Raw genomic sequence first — 18,319 nt, forward strand, 5'->3', positions numbered from 1 at the left:
GAGGCTGGTCCCACCCAGATTGGCCTGGGAGGGTGGGGTTCGTGGATCTAGGCCGGGGGGGTCTGGGGTGGGGGTGGCTCTGAGGGTGGCTACTGCTCGGGTTCGGCGCTTCCGTCCTCGGTTGCTGGGTGTTGCTGTGGGTTGCCCCGCCGGCTGTCTGGGCACTTTGACTTTGTTCCCTGGGGCGCAAATTCGCCGGAGATGTCACTAGTGCGGTGGGCACCTCTGAACCTTGGAGGACCACGTGGGCCGGTGTGTGGCGTCGTGTGGGGTGGCCCAGCGTGGGGCCTCACCCACGCTGGGGCCTCCCCTAGAGTTATGCTGGGGTGTGACCTCTCGACGAGGTCAGTCGCATTCTCTGTTTCTCCCTCCCTTCCGTCTTATCTCTCCCTGCTGCTGCTTTGTCAGGTCTTGTGAAACTAACAAGAGCCTCTCTCTGCAACTCATCCAAAACCGGAATAATGGAATTAATTAGTTGGTCTCAGTGCTATCGATCAGATTTTTTCGACGCAAAGAACCAGGGGTGGTGACCCCGCATGTCCAAGCGGGACGTTTGCGGCTGGATACACACTTGACCCTTGGAACAAGTGGCGAGTTGTGTGTCTGTCCATCCTTTCCGTGGAAGACGTGGAGGACATCTACATGATTGGAATAATGATAGTAGGCATGCTGCTGATCGGAGCTGGTGGCTTCCTAATCTATGGAAAAGTCCGTACTACGCTGGCGACTGTTTTGGAAAAGCTGCCAGTGATTTCTGAAGGATGTAGCAGGGCTCTGAACACTCAGACTCATGTGTTGATCGATATCAAAAGCAAGCAAGAGCTGCTTTTGGATCGTCTACGCGTTATGGATAACAACTGGGAGAAGTTCGAGACCCGGCTTGGAAGTGGAAACTAGGCCACTCATTGGATTACAGCAGAGAGACCCAGGACAGAAGGCTATTGAAATTAACATAGCCTGTATCAAATCACATTGTTTATCTCCCTTTCGGCTCCCCAGCCAGCCAAGGCTAAAGCCAAGGTTGTCTCAACTCTTATCACCAGGAAGTTTCTGCAGACGGCGGCTCTTACCCCCACTCCCTCCCCCCGCTCCTTCCCTACATTCCTCCTGGAACTGTTGATGCTGAACTTTTCCACACGTCATCTGGTTGTCAGTAACGCAGCTACAGGTCTTCAACTTCAAATGCCTCGTTGGCCATCTTTCCCCACCTCCCAACCGCAGCTGCATGGAGGCGTGGTTGCAGCGCCGACTGGCAGCACGCCCATGTCCCCAAACGGCTGGACTCCTGTTGTTCTTCCCACCTGACCCCCTCCCCCAGCCAACCTCCCACCCAACCCTTCCTACATGCCTTGTCTCGAGTTGTTTGACTGTGTCATGCTTACATTTATGTTTGCAGAGGCGGTTTTTTTTTCCTGGTTTCACACTGTTTTCTCTGTTTAGGGAAATCAGTTTCAAACTGGCAGTTTTTTTCCCCCTCACCCCTCCTCTCCTCCTGTTATTGATCCCTTTTTTCACCTAAATATGTGGGCGCCGCAAATGGCTGCTCCGGTGTGTTGATGTGTCTCCTTTCACTGCAACTACCAAGTCAAATTCCTCGTATTGTTCTAAACTGTACCTGGTCAATAAAGCTGATTCTGATTCTGATTCTGATTCTGATTCTGAAGTCAATTTTTTTTCTATAGCACTTTTCACAAAGTGCTGTACAGGCAAAAATGAAACTAAAACAGCAGCAACATCACAAAAAAATAATAAAACACAAGACAATTTAAAACAACAGTAGGAACATCATAAAAAGTTAATAAATTAAAACCATACTAACCAAAAGCCTTTGTGAAAAGTGTGATCTTTAGATGTTTTATAAAAGATTCCACACAGACATGATCACAGAGGGACTGGTGTAGGTTATTCCAGAATCTTGGTGTTACCTCCTGGAACACCAGGTCACCCTGGGTTTTAAAATGAGTTTTTGGGATCATGAGGAGACCCTGGCCTGATGACCGACGGGGGCGTCCTGAAGTGTAGGGGTACAACAAGTCAGTGACATACTGAGGGGTCTGACCATGCATCGCACGGAAACTCAGGACTAGGATTTTAAACTCAATACGAAAATGAACTGGAAGCCATTGAAGACCAGAAAGAATGTGGGTGATGTGGGATGTTCTGGGAGCACCAGTTAAAAGTCTGGCAGCAGCGTTCTGAACAATCTGAAGTCTCTTTAGTGTCAACTTGTTAGAACAGAATTACAGTAATCAATATGTGATGAAATGAACACATGTATGATTATTTTCAGACTGATTAGGACAACAGATTCCTCACTTTAGAGATATTTCTCAGGTGATAAAAACAGTTTTTAGTCAGTTGATGACAGTGACCCTCCAAAGACATTGATTTATCAAAAATAACCCCAAGGTTTCTGAGACTGGTTTTAACAGATGAGCCCAGATCACAAAGGGAGTTCTTGATCAAAGGGATCTTTTTATCAGGAGAGATGATCAGAGTTTCTGTTTTGCCAGAATTTATCGGCAGATAATTTGATGTCAACCAGTTTTCGATAGCAGATACACATTCCAGGAATTTAGATAAGAAGTGAAACGCTGAGTCATTAAAGGAGCAGTACAACTGGATATCATCAGCATTAAAATGATTAGACACATTTTTAAAACCATGGATCAACCGACCAAGAGGCATCAGATACAATAAAACTAAACAGGAACCAGAACAGAGCCCTGGGCTACTCCACATGACAGGTTGGACATATTAGACATTACATCATTAATAGTAACATTAAAGGTTCTTCTATTAATATAAGAGGTAAACCATTGGAGAACAGCACCAGAAAACCATCTCAGATGTAAGTGGATCAACCAGTATACTATGATCTACTGTATCAAAGGCAGCATCAGATCAAGTCAAACTAAAACTGTGTAACGACCAGAGTCAGTGACATCATCACGTCACTAGAAACTGTCAGAAGATCAGTTTCAGTGGATTGATCTAAAACCAGATTGATATTTATCATAAAAATCATGCTGTTCCATGTATGAGGTTAGCTGCTTAGCAACCATTTTCTCCATGATTTTAGACATGAAGAGAAGCTTAGATATGGGTCAGTAGTTTATAGGCTCCCCCAGATCAAGATTGGGTTTTTTAAGAATGGGGTTTATTATCACATGTTTAAAAAATTTAGATAGAAGTGAGAGATTCATCAATTTTACCACCCAAGAGCCAACAACATCAAAAACACTTAAGAGCAGTGAAGTAGGAACAATGTCTACAGAGCTCGATGAGGGTTTCATCGTTCCTACTAAATCCTGAACATCCTGTAGGCTGACAGGAGTGAAGGAGGACCATGAGCTCACAGAGGCTACTGTAGTGCACAAGCTAACCAAAGGAGGAGTGATACTAGCCCTAATGTCTTGTACTTTGTTTACAAAGATTTCAATAAAACATTGCAGTCATCCTGTGTGTGTACAGGCACATGGGGCTGTGGGAGTGCAACAAGGTTTTCAATAGTTTCAAACAAGACTTTGGGGTTTTTTTTATTTTGTCAAACAAGATCTGAGAAATAGGCTGAGCAGACGTGTTTTATTTTTTCATTTAGCTCCATTATCATGTCTTTAAGATGAAGTCTATGTACTTCTAATTTTGTGGCTTTCCACAAATGCTTCACCTTTCAGCAACTTTTCCTGAAGCTAGAAATAGCTTCATTTATCCACAGACATGGTTTTTTATGAGGGCCTAGAGTGTTTTTAGCTGGTGCTACTGTGTCCAAAACACTCAGACAATGATTAGTAAAGTTTGACATAAACAAGTCAACATCAACACAACTAGAAAAGGTAGTTAGATCAAACAAAGCAGAAAACCCATATTGCAGCTTTATTTAGAATGTGTCTCTGTTTTTTCACAGTGGAAGTAGTCCGCGCCAGTGTAAATGACAGATTGAATAAAATACAGTGGTAGTCGCTTATTTGTAAATCGTCAATACTTAGTTGGTCAATTTTTAAACCAAAAGAAAAAAGAAATCTATAGTATGACCTTTAGTGTGCGTTGGACCGACACATGTTGTACAAAGTGCAAAAGAATCCATAAGTGACACGAACGCTGCTGCCATAGGACAGGAAGAGTTATCAACATGGAGATTAAAATCACCAATAATTAATAGACTCTCCAGTTTAAAAATAGATGACATGAACTCAGTTTATTCATCTAGAAATAAACGAGCAGGACCAGGCGGTCGGTAAATTGAAACACAGTAAAGAGAGTTCGTTTCTAACCTTACACGTCTGGAGCTCTAAGGAGTTGAAAGTGTTTGTGTCTATCAGTCTGCCGGAGAAAGAATTCCAGTACACGAGTGCCAAACCGCCACGACGACGTGTGACCATAGGAGTCCCAAACACGTAGCAGTCCAGAGGGCACAACTCATTCAGATGAACAAACTCATCCTCCCACTGCCAGGTCTCTGAGTGGCCCATCAGATCCAGCTCACGGGAGATAAAGAGGTCCCTCAGGAGATGAGCTTTGTTAGCTAGCGATCTAGCATTCTGAAAGCACAGGTGTAGTCACTTCCTCATTAACCTGTGGAGAGCTGCAGCAAGCGGCCGTTGGCATCCGTGGTTCACATCGGGGTGCCGGGAACGGCGTCAGTGCAGCGGTGCCAGCGGTAGACAACGCACGCCAGCGTTCAGATGCACGGGAGCCACAGGCTGGATCCACCATCGTCCGTGAGCTTCCTTGAAACCAGGAGCAGTCCCGGGATTGGACCTCCAAAACGCCTTGTTCCTAATCAAGAAACCACCGCGTCTGCCCCGTCTTTTGGCACGCTTCCTCCACAGGATAGGTGTGCGTAGCAGGTAAGCAGGAACCGAGGCCTGTGAGAAAGAAGTCTGGATGCTCGGTCCTCAAAGTTGTGATTAAAAACGTACCTCGCGTGAACAATTTAAGTCCATAAGTGCCTGACGATCATAAACCAGCAACGCAGTGACATCCTAGTACACAAATAAAAAAAAAAAAACAGTAATAAGGAACAGCTCCAGCAGAGCAGGCAGACAGCAGCCATCTTGGAATCTCCACGTATTGAGTGTGGGGGGGTGCGGTCTGTGGCTCTTGGCCAGAGTGCGGTGGGGGTCGCCCCTTGGACCACTGGGGTATGTGGTTGGTGCCCGGCTGCGCCTGGGGCAGTGGGGGGTGCTGCTGTGCTCCGTGGGGCTGGCATGGTTTGGGGGGTGCCGAGGAGTGGGTCTCTGGGGGTTCTCCGGGTAGTGTCGGCCTGACGGAGCATAGGGGTGCCTCTTCCCTTCGAGTGTGGTTTGATGCTTGTCTCGTCACGTGGTTGCCTTGGGGGCGGGCCCCGCGGTGTGCGGGCACGGGGGGCCGGTGGGGTTGGTGGTTGGGGGCGTTGGCGGGATGCACTGGGTCCTCGGCTCCTTGGGATCTTAGCGGCATCTGGGGGGCTGCTTGGCCGTGGGGGGGTGGCCCGGGGCTCCCTGGCCCCCCCTCTTTCTGGTATCCTGGCTGCATCTTCGGGTCCAGGGCAGCGCTTGGGTTTACAGTAGTGGTTCTTACACATACACTGGTCTATGATGTTCTGACATGTCTTAGACTGTGGATAAAACTGTCGGGGTCCCTACTAACCAGTGACTACTCAGAAAGGGCCCCGTACAGGGAATTTTTGATGCTCTGTCACTGCAGCATCTCAAAGCCGTCACATGATTATGTCATTGAAATTGACTGTCAGTCATCCCTCGGGGGCCCCTTCAGCTCGGGCCCCAAGGCAGTTGCCTGTGATGCCTACCCTGTTGCAACGCCTCTGGTCACAATTATGCAATACAATACATTCATTTATTTAATTGCAATAACAAAACATGCATTGCTGTCTTAAAAAGACTGCACTTCTTGTAGTGTTGACCTTTGACAGCATGTGTAGACAAGGTAAAAAAAAGAGATACTATTGGTTTTAATGTACTTCAGCTGGACAGAATGAGCTCCTCCCCTTTTAGAAATACATTTGAACTCGACCACTTTTGAATGCTTTGAGACGATGTAGAAGAAGAAAAGACAGTCCAAAGAGGTTATTGCAGGTGTTTTTTAGATACTTACATAATCTGCTTTGATGAAAATTACAGCATCATCTGCATAAAGATGTGTTTTTATCGTTAGTGTTTAAAGAGAACAAAGGTCTGAGTATGGAACCCTGAGGAACAAGATAAAGGGATCTGACACAGTAAGTTAAACTTTATATATATATATATATATTTTCTGAGCCGATGTTTCTTACTGTGAAACAAAAAAGCATCCACAGACTCAAACATCTGTATCAGCTCGTCATATGTTTACATGTGTTGAAATGTTTCATGTAATGAAGGGAGGACTGTAACCCTTATGTAAATCTGCTCAAACACAAACAAAATGAAATGAAATGGGTGAAGACAAACAGACTTTAATGTTGACATTACTAATAAATAAATAAAGTGCTCTGTAATCCTGCTACGGATTATTGAGATTACACAGAGCGTCACCACACAATAAGCTCATACACTCAGGACTAAGTCCTCTAACCGCACAAATGGAACAAAAACACAATATACACAACTACATACAGCCCCTCACAACAGTTTAAACATATTTACACAAGGGGGCAACGGAGAGGCGAAGTTTCCTTTGTCAACACATAAAACACACATTAAACAAGAGGTATTTATACTGAGATCAGCCACAACATTAGGCCCAACAATACATAATACATTATTATTATTATTGTTTTTGTTATTATGATTATTATTGTGATTAATCATTAAAAATAATGTTATGACTCCCTGACATGAAGCAGTAATAATAATAATAATCTGGATCCAGTCCATAATCTGTGGATAAACAAACAAGTCCATGAGCTTCAGGATGGGTTGCCAGATTGGACAGGTTTCCAGAACCTTCAGAACTCTGTGGAGAACCTTCATCGTGTTCTATGTGAAATACTTGTAGAGCTACAAACCGTATGTAGCTCCTGTTTGGTTCTAAACATTGGTCCTGGTCCCTCCTCTGTCTCAGGACCACTGGCATGAGCAGTCACTGGGTTCCTGGATGGAATAGCTGACCCAGGTTTGATTACCGCTGCAGTAGAGCTGGACTGAGCGGCGCCTTAGCTCCACCTCCCTGCAGCACTTACAGAACCGCGCATAACTGTTGATGTTGTAGTTGTAGATGCTGGCAGACGGACACTTCCCATCACATGACACCATGTTCACCTGTTGGTAGTGGTCATCATCATCATCATCATCATCATCATCATCACCATCATCACCATCATCATCATCACCTTCATCATCATCATCATCATCATCTTCACCATCACCATCATCATCATCATCACCTTCATCATCATCATCATCATCATCATCACCTTCATCATCATCACCATCATCATCACCTTCATCATCATCATCATCACCTTCATCACCATCATCATCATCACCATCATCATCACCTTCATCATCACCTTCATCATCACCTTCATCATCATCATCATCACCTTCATCACCATCATCATCACCTTCATCATCATCATCATCACCATCATCATCACCTTCATCATCACCTTCATCACCTTCATCATCATCATCATCACCTTCATCACCATCATCATCACCTTCATCATCATCATCATCACCATCAATCATCATCATCACCTTCATCATCATCATCATCATCATCACCTTCATCATCATCATCATCATCACCTTCATCACCATCATCACCATCATCATCACCTTCATCATCATCATCTTCATCATCACCTTCATCACCATCATCACCATCATCATCACCTTCATCATCATCATCATCACCTTCATCATCACCTTCATCACCTTCATCACCATCATCACCATCATCATCACCTTCATCATCATCATCATCACCTTCATCATCACCTTCATCACCTTCATCATCATCATCATCATCATCACCTTCATCATCATCATCATCATCACCTTCATCATCACCTTCATCATCATCATCACCATCATCATCATCACCTTCATCATCATCATCACCATCATCATCATCATCATCATCATTTACATCATCATCATCATCACCTTCATCATCATCATCATCATTTACATCACATCATCATCATCATCATCATCATCATCTTCATCGTACCGGTCTGTTGCTCCTACAGTCGTTCTTCCTGATGGTCATCCTCACGGTCACTTTCTGACACGACTTTCCATCTTCTTTACCTGTTCAGACAGAGGAGGAGTGTGCACGTACGTGTGAACGTGCACGTTGACCTGACACTGAGTCAAACTTTCCTGATGAAGAAGTTTTTCTCAGAAACTGAACGTTTGTCACAAATCGTGGGAAAATAATTCATGAGAAGTATTTTTCTTGAACTAGTGATGATTGTGTGTGTAGTGTGTAGTGTGTACTGTGTAGTGTGTACTGTGTAGTGTGTACTGTGTAGTGTGTACTGTGTAATGTGTACTGTGTAGTGTGTACTGTGTAGTGTGTACTGTGTAGTGTGTACTGTTTACTGTGTACTGTGTAGTGTGTATTGTGTAGTGTGTACTGTGTAGTGTGTACTGTGTACTGTGTAGTGTGTACTGTGTAGTGTTTACTGTGTAGTGTGTACTGTGTAGTGTGTACTGTTTACTGTGTACTGTTTACTGTGTACTGTGTACTGTGTAGTGTGTAGTGTGTAGTGTGTACTGTGTACTGTGTAGTGTGTACTGTGTACTGTGTAGTGTGTACTGTGTAGTGTGTAGTGTGTCCTGTGTACTGTTTACTGTGTAGTGTGTACTGTGTAGTGTGTACTGTGTAGTGTGTACTGTGTACTGTGTAGTGTGTACTGTGTAGTGTGTACTGTGTAGTGTGTACTGTGTACTGTGTAGTGTGTACTGTGTAGTGTGTACTGTGTAGTGTGTACTGTGTAGTGTGTAGTGTGTCCTGTGTACTGTTTACTGTGTAGTGTGTACTGTGTACTGTGTACTATGTAGTGTGTACTGTGTAGCGTGTACTGTGTAGTGTGTAGTGTGTACTGTGTACTCTTTACTGTGTACTGTTTACTGTGTAGTGTTTACTGTTTACTGTGTAGTGTGTACTGTGTAGTGTGTAGTGTTTACTGTTTACTGTGTAGCGTGTACTGTGTAGTGTGTAGCGTGTACTGTGTAGTGTGTAGTGTGTACTGTGTAGTGTGTAGTGTGTACTGTGTAGCGTGTACTGTGTAGCGTGTACTGTGTAGTGTGTAGTGTGTAGTGTTTACTGTTTACTGTGTAGTGTTTACTGTGTAGTGTGTAGTGTTTACTGTGTAGTGTGTACTGTGTAGTGTGTACTGTGTAGTGTGTAGTGTTTACTGTGTAGTGTGTACTGTGTACTGTGTACTGTTTACTGTGTAGTGTGTACTGTGTACTGTGTACTATGTAGTTTGTACTGTGTAGCGTGTACTGTGTAGTGTTTACTGTTTACTGTGTACTGTTTACTGTGTAGTGTTTACTGTGTAGTGTTTACTGTGTAGTGTGTACTGTTTACTGTGTACTATGTAGTGTTTACTGTGTAGTGTTTACTGTGTAGTGTTTACTGTGTAGTGTTTACTATGTACTGTTTACTGTGTAGTGTTTACTGTGTAGTGTGTACTGTTTACTGTGTAGTGTTTACTGTGTAGTGTGTACTGTTTACTGTGTACTGTGTAGTGTTTACTGTGTAGTGTTTACTGTGTAGTGTGTACTGTGTACTATGTAGTGTGTAGTGTGTACTGTGTAGTGTGTACTGTGTACTGTTTACTGTGTAGTGTGTACTGTGTACTGTGTACTATGTAGTGTGTACTGTGTAGCGTGTACTGTGTAGTGTGTACTGTGTACTGTGTACTCTTTACTGTGTACTGTTTACTGTGTAGTGTGTACTGTGTAGTGTTTACTGTGTAGTGTTTACTGTGTAGCGTGTAGTGTGTACTGTTTACTGTGTAGTGTTTACTGTGTAGTGTTTACTGTGTAGTGTTTACTGTGTAGTGTGTAGTGTGTACTGTTTACTGTGTACTGTGTAGCGTGTAGTGTGTACTGTTTACTGTGTAGTGTTTACTGTGTAGTGTTTACTGTGTAGTGTTTACTGTGTAGTGTGTACTGTGTACTGTGTACTGTGTAGCGTGTAGTGTGTACTGTTTACTGTGTAGTGTTTACTGTGTAGTGTTTACTGTGTAGCGTGTAGTGTGTACTGTTTACTGTGTAGTGTGTACTGTGTAGTGTTTACTGTGTAGTGTGTACTGTGTAGTGTGTACTGTTTACTGTGTACTGTGTAGTGTGTAGTGTGTAGTGTGTAGTGTGTAGTGTGTACTGTGTAGTGTGTAGTGTGTAGTGTTTACTGTGTAGTGTGTACTGTGTACTATGTAGTGTGTACTGTGTAGCGTGTACTGTGTAGTGTGTAGTGTGTACTGTGTACTCTTTACTGTGTACTGTTTACTGTGTAGTGTTTACTGTTTACTGTGTAGTGTGTACTGTGTAGTGTGTACTGTTTACTGTGTACTGTTTACTGTGTAGTGTGTACTGTGTAGTGTTTACTGTGTACTGTGTACTGTGTAGTGTGTACTGTGTAGTGTGTACTGTGTAGTGTGTACTGTGTAGTGTGTACTGTGTAGTGTGTAGTGTGTCCTGTGTACTGTTTACTGTGTAGTGTGTACTGTGTAGTGTGTACTGTGTAGTGTGTAGTGTGTACTGTGTAGTGTGTACTGTGTAGTGTGTACTGTGTAGTGTGTACTGTGTAGTGTGTAGTGTGTACTGTGTAGTGTGTAGTGTGTCCTGTGTACTGTTTACTGTGTAGTGTGTACTGTGTACTGTGTACTATGTAGTGTGTACTGTGTAGCGTGTACTGTGTAGTGTGTAGTGTGTACTGTGTACTCTTTACTGTGTACTGTTTACTGTGTAGTGTTTACTGTTTACTGTGTAGTGTGTACTGTGTAGTGTGTACTGTGTACTGTTTACTGTGTAGTGTGTACTGTGTACTATGTAGTGTGTACTGTGTAGCGTGTACTGTGTAGTGTGTAGTGTGTACTGTGTACTCTTTACTGTGTACTGTTTACTGTGTAGTGTTTACTGTTTACTGTGTAGTGTGTACTGTGTAGTGTGTACTGTGTACTGTGTACTGTGTACTGTGTACTGTGTAGTGTGTAGTGTTTACTGTGTACTGTGTACTATGTAGTTTGTACTGTGTAGCGTGTACTGTGTAGTGTGTAGTGTGTACTGTGTAGTGTGTACTGTGTAGTGTGTACTGTGTAGCGTGTACTGTGTAGTGTGTAGCGTGTACTGTGTAGTGTGTAGTGTGTAGTGTTTACTGTGTAGTGTTTACTGTGTAGTGTTTACTGTGTAGTGTGTACTGTGTAGTGTGTAGTGTGTACTGTGTAGCGTGTACTGTGTAGTGTGTAGCGTGTATTGTGTAGTGTGTAGTGTGTACTGTGTAGTGTGTACTGTGTAGTGTGTAGTGTGTACTGTGTAGCGTGTACTGTGTAGCGTGTAGTGTGTACTGTTTACTGTGTAGTGTTTACTGTGTAGTGTGTACTGTTTACTGTTTACTATGTACTGTTTACTGTGTAGTGTTTACTGTGTAGTGTGTAGTGTGTACTGTGTAGCGTGTACTGTGTAGTGTGTAGCGTGTACTGTGTAGTGTGTAGTGTGTACTGTGTAGTGTGTAGTGTGTAGCGTGTACTGTGTAGTGTTTACTGTGTAGTGTTTACTGTGTAGTGTGTAGTGTGTACTATGTAGTGTGTAGTGTGTAGTGTGTACTGTGTAGTGTGTAGCGTGTACTGTGTAGTGTGTAGTGTGTAGTGTTTACTGTGTAGTGTGTACTGTGTAGTGTGTACTGTGTAGTGTGTAGTGTTTACTGTGTAGTGTGTACTGTGTACTGTGTACTGTTTACTGTGTAGTGTGTACTGTGTACTGTGTACTATGTAGTTTGTACTGTGTAGTGTGTACTGTGTAGTGTTTACTGTTTACTGTGTAGTGTTTACTGTGTAGTGTTTACTGTGTAGTGTTTACTGTGTAGTGTTTACTGTGTAGTGTTTACTGTGTAGTGTTTATTGTGTAGTGTGTACTGTTTACTGTGTACTGTGTAGTGTTTACTGTGTAGTGTTTACTGTGTAGTGTTTACTGTGTAGTGTTTACTATGTACTGTTTACTGTGTAGTGTTTACTGTGTAGTGTTTACTGTGTAGTGTGTACTGTTTACTGTGTACTGTGTAGTGTTTACTGTGTAGTGTTTACTGTGTAGTGTGTACTGTGTACTATGTAGTGTGTAGTGTGTAGTGTGTACTGTGTAGTGTGTACTGTGTACTGTTTACTGTGTAGTGTGTACTGTGTACTGTGTACTGTGTACTATGTAGTGTGTACTGTGTAGCGTGTACTGTGTAGTGTGTACTGTGTACTCTTTACTGTGTACTGTTTACTGTGTAGTGTTTACTGTTTACTGTGTAGTGTGTACTGTGTAGTGTGTACTGTGTACTGTGTAGCGTGTAGTGTGTACTGTTTACTGTGTAGTGTTTACTGTGTAGTGTTTACTGTGTAGCGTGTAGTGTGTACTGTTTACTGTGTAGTGTTTACTGTGTAGTGTTTACTGTGTAGTGTGTACTGTTTACTGTGTACTGTGTAGTGTGTACTGTTTACTGTGTAGTGTTTACTGTGTAGTGTTTACTGTGTAGTGTGTACTGTTTACTGTGTAGTGTGTACTGTGTAGTGTTTACTGTGTAGTGTTTACTGTGTAGTGTTTACTGTGTAGTGTTTACTATGTACTGTTTACTGTGTAGTGTGTAGTGTGTACTGTGTAGTGTGTACTGTGTACTGTTTACTGTGTAGTGTGTACTGTGTACTGTGTACTATGTAGTGTGTACTGTGTAGCGTGTACTATGTAGTGTGTACTGTGTAGCGTGTACTGTGTACTCTTTACTGTGTACTGTTTACTGTGTAGTGTGTACTGTGTAGTGTGTACTGTGTACTGTGTACTGTGTAGTGTGTAGTGTTTACTGTGTAGTGTTTACTGTGTAGTGTGTAGTGTGTAGTGTGTACTGTGTACTATGTAGTTTGTACTGTGTAGCGTGTACTGTGTAGTGTTTACTGTTTACTGTGTAGTGTGTAGTGTGTACTGTGTACTATGTAGTTTGTACTGTGTAGCGTGTACTGTGTAGTGTTTACTGTTTACTGTGTAGTGTTTACTGTGTAGTGTGTACTGTGTACTGTGTAGTGTGTACTGTGTAGCGTGTAGTGTTTACTGTGTAGTGTGTACTGTGTACTGTTTACTGTGTAGCGTGTACTGTGTAGTGTGTAGTGTGTACTGTGTACTGTATAGTGTTTACTGTTTACTGTGTAGTGTTTACTGTGTAGTGTGTAGTGTGTAGTGTGTACTGTGTACTGTGTAGTGTGTAGTGTGTACTGTGTGTAGAATGTGCACACGGATGAACGTTCAATGATTGTGAGAAACATTTACATGAAATGAGGTTGAAATTAAAACTAAATTAATATGTTGTAAAAATAAAGATAAAAAGTCATAGAATGAGTGAATTAAACGTGTTGGATGAATAAAGATGATCATAGCAGAGATTATTAATAGAAACTAAGTCACCAGTTCTTCTAAGGTTAAATAAAAAATAATAAATAAATGAAACAGTATCAAATGGAGCTGGTAGATAATCTCTCATATCTTTTATCAATAGTTCTACTAACACATTGTATTAGTTCACAGTATTAACAGCACAATATAATCTTATTATTGAATCATTAAAAACTCAAACATACTCGAGGGCACAGCCGCGTAGTAATGTCATTAAAATCCTACATTTCCCAAAATCCTCAGCTGTTCTCTGATGGTATGATGGTGGATACATGGTAAGTTAGTGTGAAACCAGTCCTAGTCCACGTGGTCATAAACTCTGAGGTGACTTCACTCCGTGGATGTACGCCCTAGTATGTTTGAGCTATTATTTGGCTCCGCCCACACAACAGGAAGAAAGACAAGGCTGTTGCCAGGCAACCCATAAACAACTGTCATTAGAAGTTTGAACAGAGCTGTTGTTACTCTAGATCAGGGAATGTCTGTCGTCCAATCAGATCACTTGGTGAAAACTAACTGTTGTTTAATAAAATATACAACACAGATTAAATATTCTTTAAATGTAAAGTTTGACATAAATAATGATTTCCAGCCTCTTCTTCCCTAATTCACACACACACACACACACACACACACACACACACACACACACACACACACACACACACACACACACACACACACACACACACACACTATGGGGGGTGGATCGCTTCTAATTTCATGTACACCAGTCAAACGAACGCGTACCCTGCGCCTGCACGTCTGATCTACATTCTCCATAGACTTAGAATGAGTAGATGGGCACAATGCACAAGTCACGTCTGCATGTGTGACTAACATGTTAACACGTCTGCAGACGCTTTAATGTACACACACATTAAAGTGTACACACACCTACACCACACCTGGATGTACACCTAACAAACATAAATATATCAGTTACACGTAGACACAGGTGTGTGACGCTATAGTGATCATGTGACCTTCACTATGTAGGACCGTCTACGTGACATGTAAACACTTAGGAAAAATATTACGCATGTACACGTGTGCAGGTATGTAAGTGTGTGTGTGTGTGTGTGTATAACAGACCACCATTTAGTCTGGTTACAGCGTGTGTCACTACACCCGTCCATAGAGTGGTAGTGACTGTAGTGTTACGCTCTGAGTCAGATCATGGCTGTGATTGGACAGAATACAACACACACACACACACACACACACACACTTACTGACTTACACACGTGTGTACACACCTGCACACCTAATATTATTTTCTAAGTGTTTACATGTCACGTAGACGGTGCTACATAGTGAAGGTCACATGATCACTATAGCGTCACACACACCTGTGTCTACATCTAACTACTGACATTAGGTAAGTTTAGTGAGAGTTAGACACGTACACGTGTGTTAGACTGGTGTGTGTGAGTTTAGAAGTGATCCACCCTCCATACACACACATACACACACACACTGGTCTAAGCCTGACTAACAACAGCACATTGTTGTTAGTTAACAGGACTCACACAGGATAGACAATTGTTTGGTTTCTCTGTGTGTGTGTGTGTGTGTGTGTGTGTTTGTGTCTGTACGCGTTCAGCGAGCACATTGTTGATTATTAACAATGGCTCTAGCTGTATTTGTACCTTGTTGACAGTTAGTGTTCACTGTGGGAGTCAAAGCACTAACTGGGAAAGGAAACATGGAGAATCCAGCACCTGGTGGGACGGAGACACCATTACCATAAACCACTGGGACCAGGAAGGTCAGCTGGAGCCCACACACACATGTTGGAGACCAGGGTCTGCTACACAACTACACAATCTCTAGTACACACACTCACATGTCTTACAGCAGCCCTCCAGGAACGCCACAACACTGCCTCCAACCTGGCAACACACATCAGACATCAGTGAAAACAGAAGAAACAGAAGAAACAGAAGAAACAGAACAAGAACTGACCTTCAAACACTCGCTCTCATTGAAGGGAGGACAACTGACGGAGGACGAGACCAGAGTGGGGCCAGAAGGAGAGTCGACACAAAACCATCTGATACAGGACGAGACCCAGGACCTACCAGGCTGGAACACACACACACACACACACACACACAACAATAAGACAACATCAGAGAGACTCACAGGCTGAAACACACACCCAGTGTGTAGTAAACGTACTCATTTCATCCATAAAACTCACATACACACATTTCATTCACACATTTTCAGAGACCCTCCATTAGTCCTTCTTGTTAACTTCAAAATAAGAGCCTTATTTACAAACAAGAAGAGACGCTTTTATTTTGAAAAGGGGATGTTGGACTTTTGCACACACACACACACACACACACACACACACACTGACCTTATAAACAGCAGTGCTTCCGTTCTTGTGTTCATACAAACAGGAAATGTTCTTACAGACTCCACAGCACACAGATGGATCTTTGGGAGGAACGTAGATCTGGTTCTGAGGAACAAACAAGACTGAAGTCACGCAGAAAGGTGTGTGTGTGTGTGTGTGTGTGTGTTACCTGCTGGCAGTGAGTGGTGCAGTTCCTGCTGAACGTGTGCAGCTGATGGAGGCCACTGATTGGCTGCAGGCTGCACTTCCTGCTGACACACACACCATCATCTCCGTGTTCGACTAGAGTCTGACCAGGACGCAGCACGGCCCGATCCGATAACACACACACCGCCTCACGCACTGTCACACACACACGACAGAACTTTAAGGTTTATGTAGATTTCAGTAGAAAAACGTAAATCATCATCAGATAGAAGAGGAACAGGTTATAAATAAAAACTATGATAAACCAGTTCTTCACAAAGTGTGATTTCTAAACTTTCACATGATGTCACATCAGAGTTTAATTTGGGCCAAAGCAGGATCTGGCCCCTCCCAGATTTTGACCGGCACCTTTTTGATTAAATCCAGAACCTCAATAATATTTTTTGGTCACTTTTAGGTGTTTAATTAAATTTTGAAGTATTATGTTTGGACAGATCATTGGAAATTTCATTGTAAACACAAAATTGAAAACAGACACAAAGAAAAGTCAAGCCACGCCCCCACACTACGAGGGTGATGTTTGTGTCAGCGCTGAAGACGGTAGAAAATGTCTAAAAAAAATAGCTTTTTTAAGTCAATAGGTGAAGCTAAGCCTGAGGTAAAGGTTGTTTCTGTGTGTGGAGGAGAGCAGCAGCAGTTAGCTTAGCAGTTAGCTTAGCAGTTAGCTTAGGGACTAGCAGCACCTGTCCTACAATTATCCAGTGAGGAGAACTCTTGGCTTATCAAAGACCAGGCAGACGTCAGCTGTTAAAGATGTTAAAAAGTTGTGAGGATACAAAGTTGCTGATTCATTAGAGAAGTTATGGTTTTATGTTATAAGTGTAAAAGTTGGTAAATAGTTAGTATTTGTGTGTTTATGTGTTCTGAAAGTTTAGTGACCTTTGTGGCTAAATTAGCAGTGATGTAGCGCTGACCTTGGTGCTGAAACATGGCAGCTATGACAGCTGTCACTCAGACACACACACATGCTGTCTGTGCTTCTTTAAGGTCGATTGGTTGTTCGTGTTCACTTGATATTATTGGTTTATTTAGTTAACAAAAGGGACTTTAAAAAATGTTTTCTGTGACATCATCACACCAGTCTGTCATTGTCTGATCCGTTAGATCTGTGAAGATCAGCAGGTCTGGTCCTGGTCAGTAGATGATGGAGATCACTGAGAGTTCCAGGGGCCACAGTGGGGGACAGTCACTGCTGTGGTATCTGTCATTGTGTCCTTGGGCAAGGCACTTCACCTACACTGTCTAGTATGAATGTAGTGCGTGAGTGAGTGTTGGTGGTGGTGGGAGGGGCCTATGGTTCACTATGACAGCCTCGCTTCTGTCAGTCTGCCTCAGGGCAGCTGTGGCTACAGTAGTAGCTTACCACCACTAAGTGTGAAGTGTACTGAAAGAATAATGCCTTAATTCTGTAAAGCGTCTTTGAGTGTCTATGATGAAGTGTTATATAAAACTGATGCATTATTATTATTATTTTAGTGAAGGAACAACATCTGGCGTTTGCTCTGGAACCTGATGATTTATTAATTAATCACTGTTTCACACACACGTGATGTCCCTGAGCAGCCAGCAGGGGGCGGTACCAGTCACACATGTTTGAACCCTTCAATATACCATAGAATGTTTCGTCCAATCAGATTACTGAGTAATCTCAGGTCTAACTGTAACTGTATAATGAGTGTAGGGCGTGGCACTCACCACACTTATATCTCTGACAGGAACACGGGTTGTTGGAGTCAGACAGGGAGGCTCGGTCCAGCTGAGCAGCTTCTCCCTACACACACACACACACACACACGCACACATGCACACGCACGGCAAAATTTATTCACAACTTTTTACAGGAACTTTACTTTGTTTCAACTGTTTACTGCCAGTTTTCCTCAGGTTATTGAAAAAGAAGAGAAAATACAATCTGGAATTATTACTGTACCAGAGCACACTTTGGAGACGAGAGCTTCTCACAGGAGCACTCTGTGGAACACACACACACTATTATTATTAGTGTGTGTGTGTGCGTGTGTGTGTGTGTGTGTTACTAACCACATGTGTATGTAGGGCAGCAATGATCTGTCAGGTTTGCTTCCACAGTAAGGACTTGTCCGTCTAGACAGAGAGGTGGAGCCTGGAGACAGGGACTACACACTGCACACAGAGCAGC

At 42.8% G+C, this 18,319-nt stretch overlaps 1 protein-coding gene across 2 annotated transcripts in view; it reads right to left on the minus strand.

Annotated features, from left to right (window-relative positions):
* Positions 1-6,322: 6,322 nt before the first annotated feature.
* otog (otogelin) overlaps positions 6,323-18,319 on the minus strand; it is a 49,310-nt gene continuing 37,313 nt past the window's right edge. For both annotated transcript variants that reach the window (XM_028435434.1, XM_028435423.1), the window contains 10 exons: positions 18,202-18,303; positions 18,092-18,132; positions 17,857-17,932; positions 16,124-16,296; positions 15,955-16,059; positions 15,552-15,671; positions 15,433-15,478; positions 15,236-15,307; positions 8,161-8,240; positions 6,323-7,241 (listed from right to left, as the gene is read on the minus strand). In XM_028435434.1, the coding sequence (XP_028291235.1) occupies positions 7,041-7,241; positions 8,161-8,240; positions 15,236-15,307; positions 15,433-15,478; positions 15,552-15,671; positions 15,955-16,059; positions 16,124-16,296; positions 17,857-17,932; positions 18,092-18,132; positions 18,202-18,303 (1,016 nt within the window). In that variant the 3' untranslated portion in view covers positions 6,323-7,040. The remainder of the gene's footprint in view (positions 7,242-8,160; positions 8,241-15,235; positions 15,308-15,432; positions 15,479-15,551; positions 15,672-15,954; positions 16,060-16,123; positions 16,297-17,856; positions 17,933-18,091; positions 18,133-18,201; positions 18,304-18,319) is intronic.

This window comes from Gouania willdenowi, chromosome 3, assembly GCF_900634775.1.
Source record: "Gouania willdenowi chromosome 3, fGouWil2.1, whole genome shotgun sequence".
Classification (NCBI taxonomy): domain Eukaryota; kingdom Metazoa; phylum Chordata; class Actinopteri; order Blenniiformes; family Gobiesocidae; genus Gouania; species Gouania willdenowi.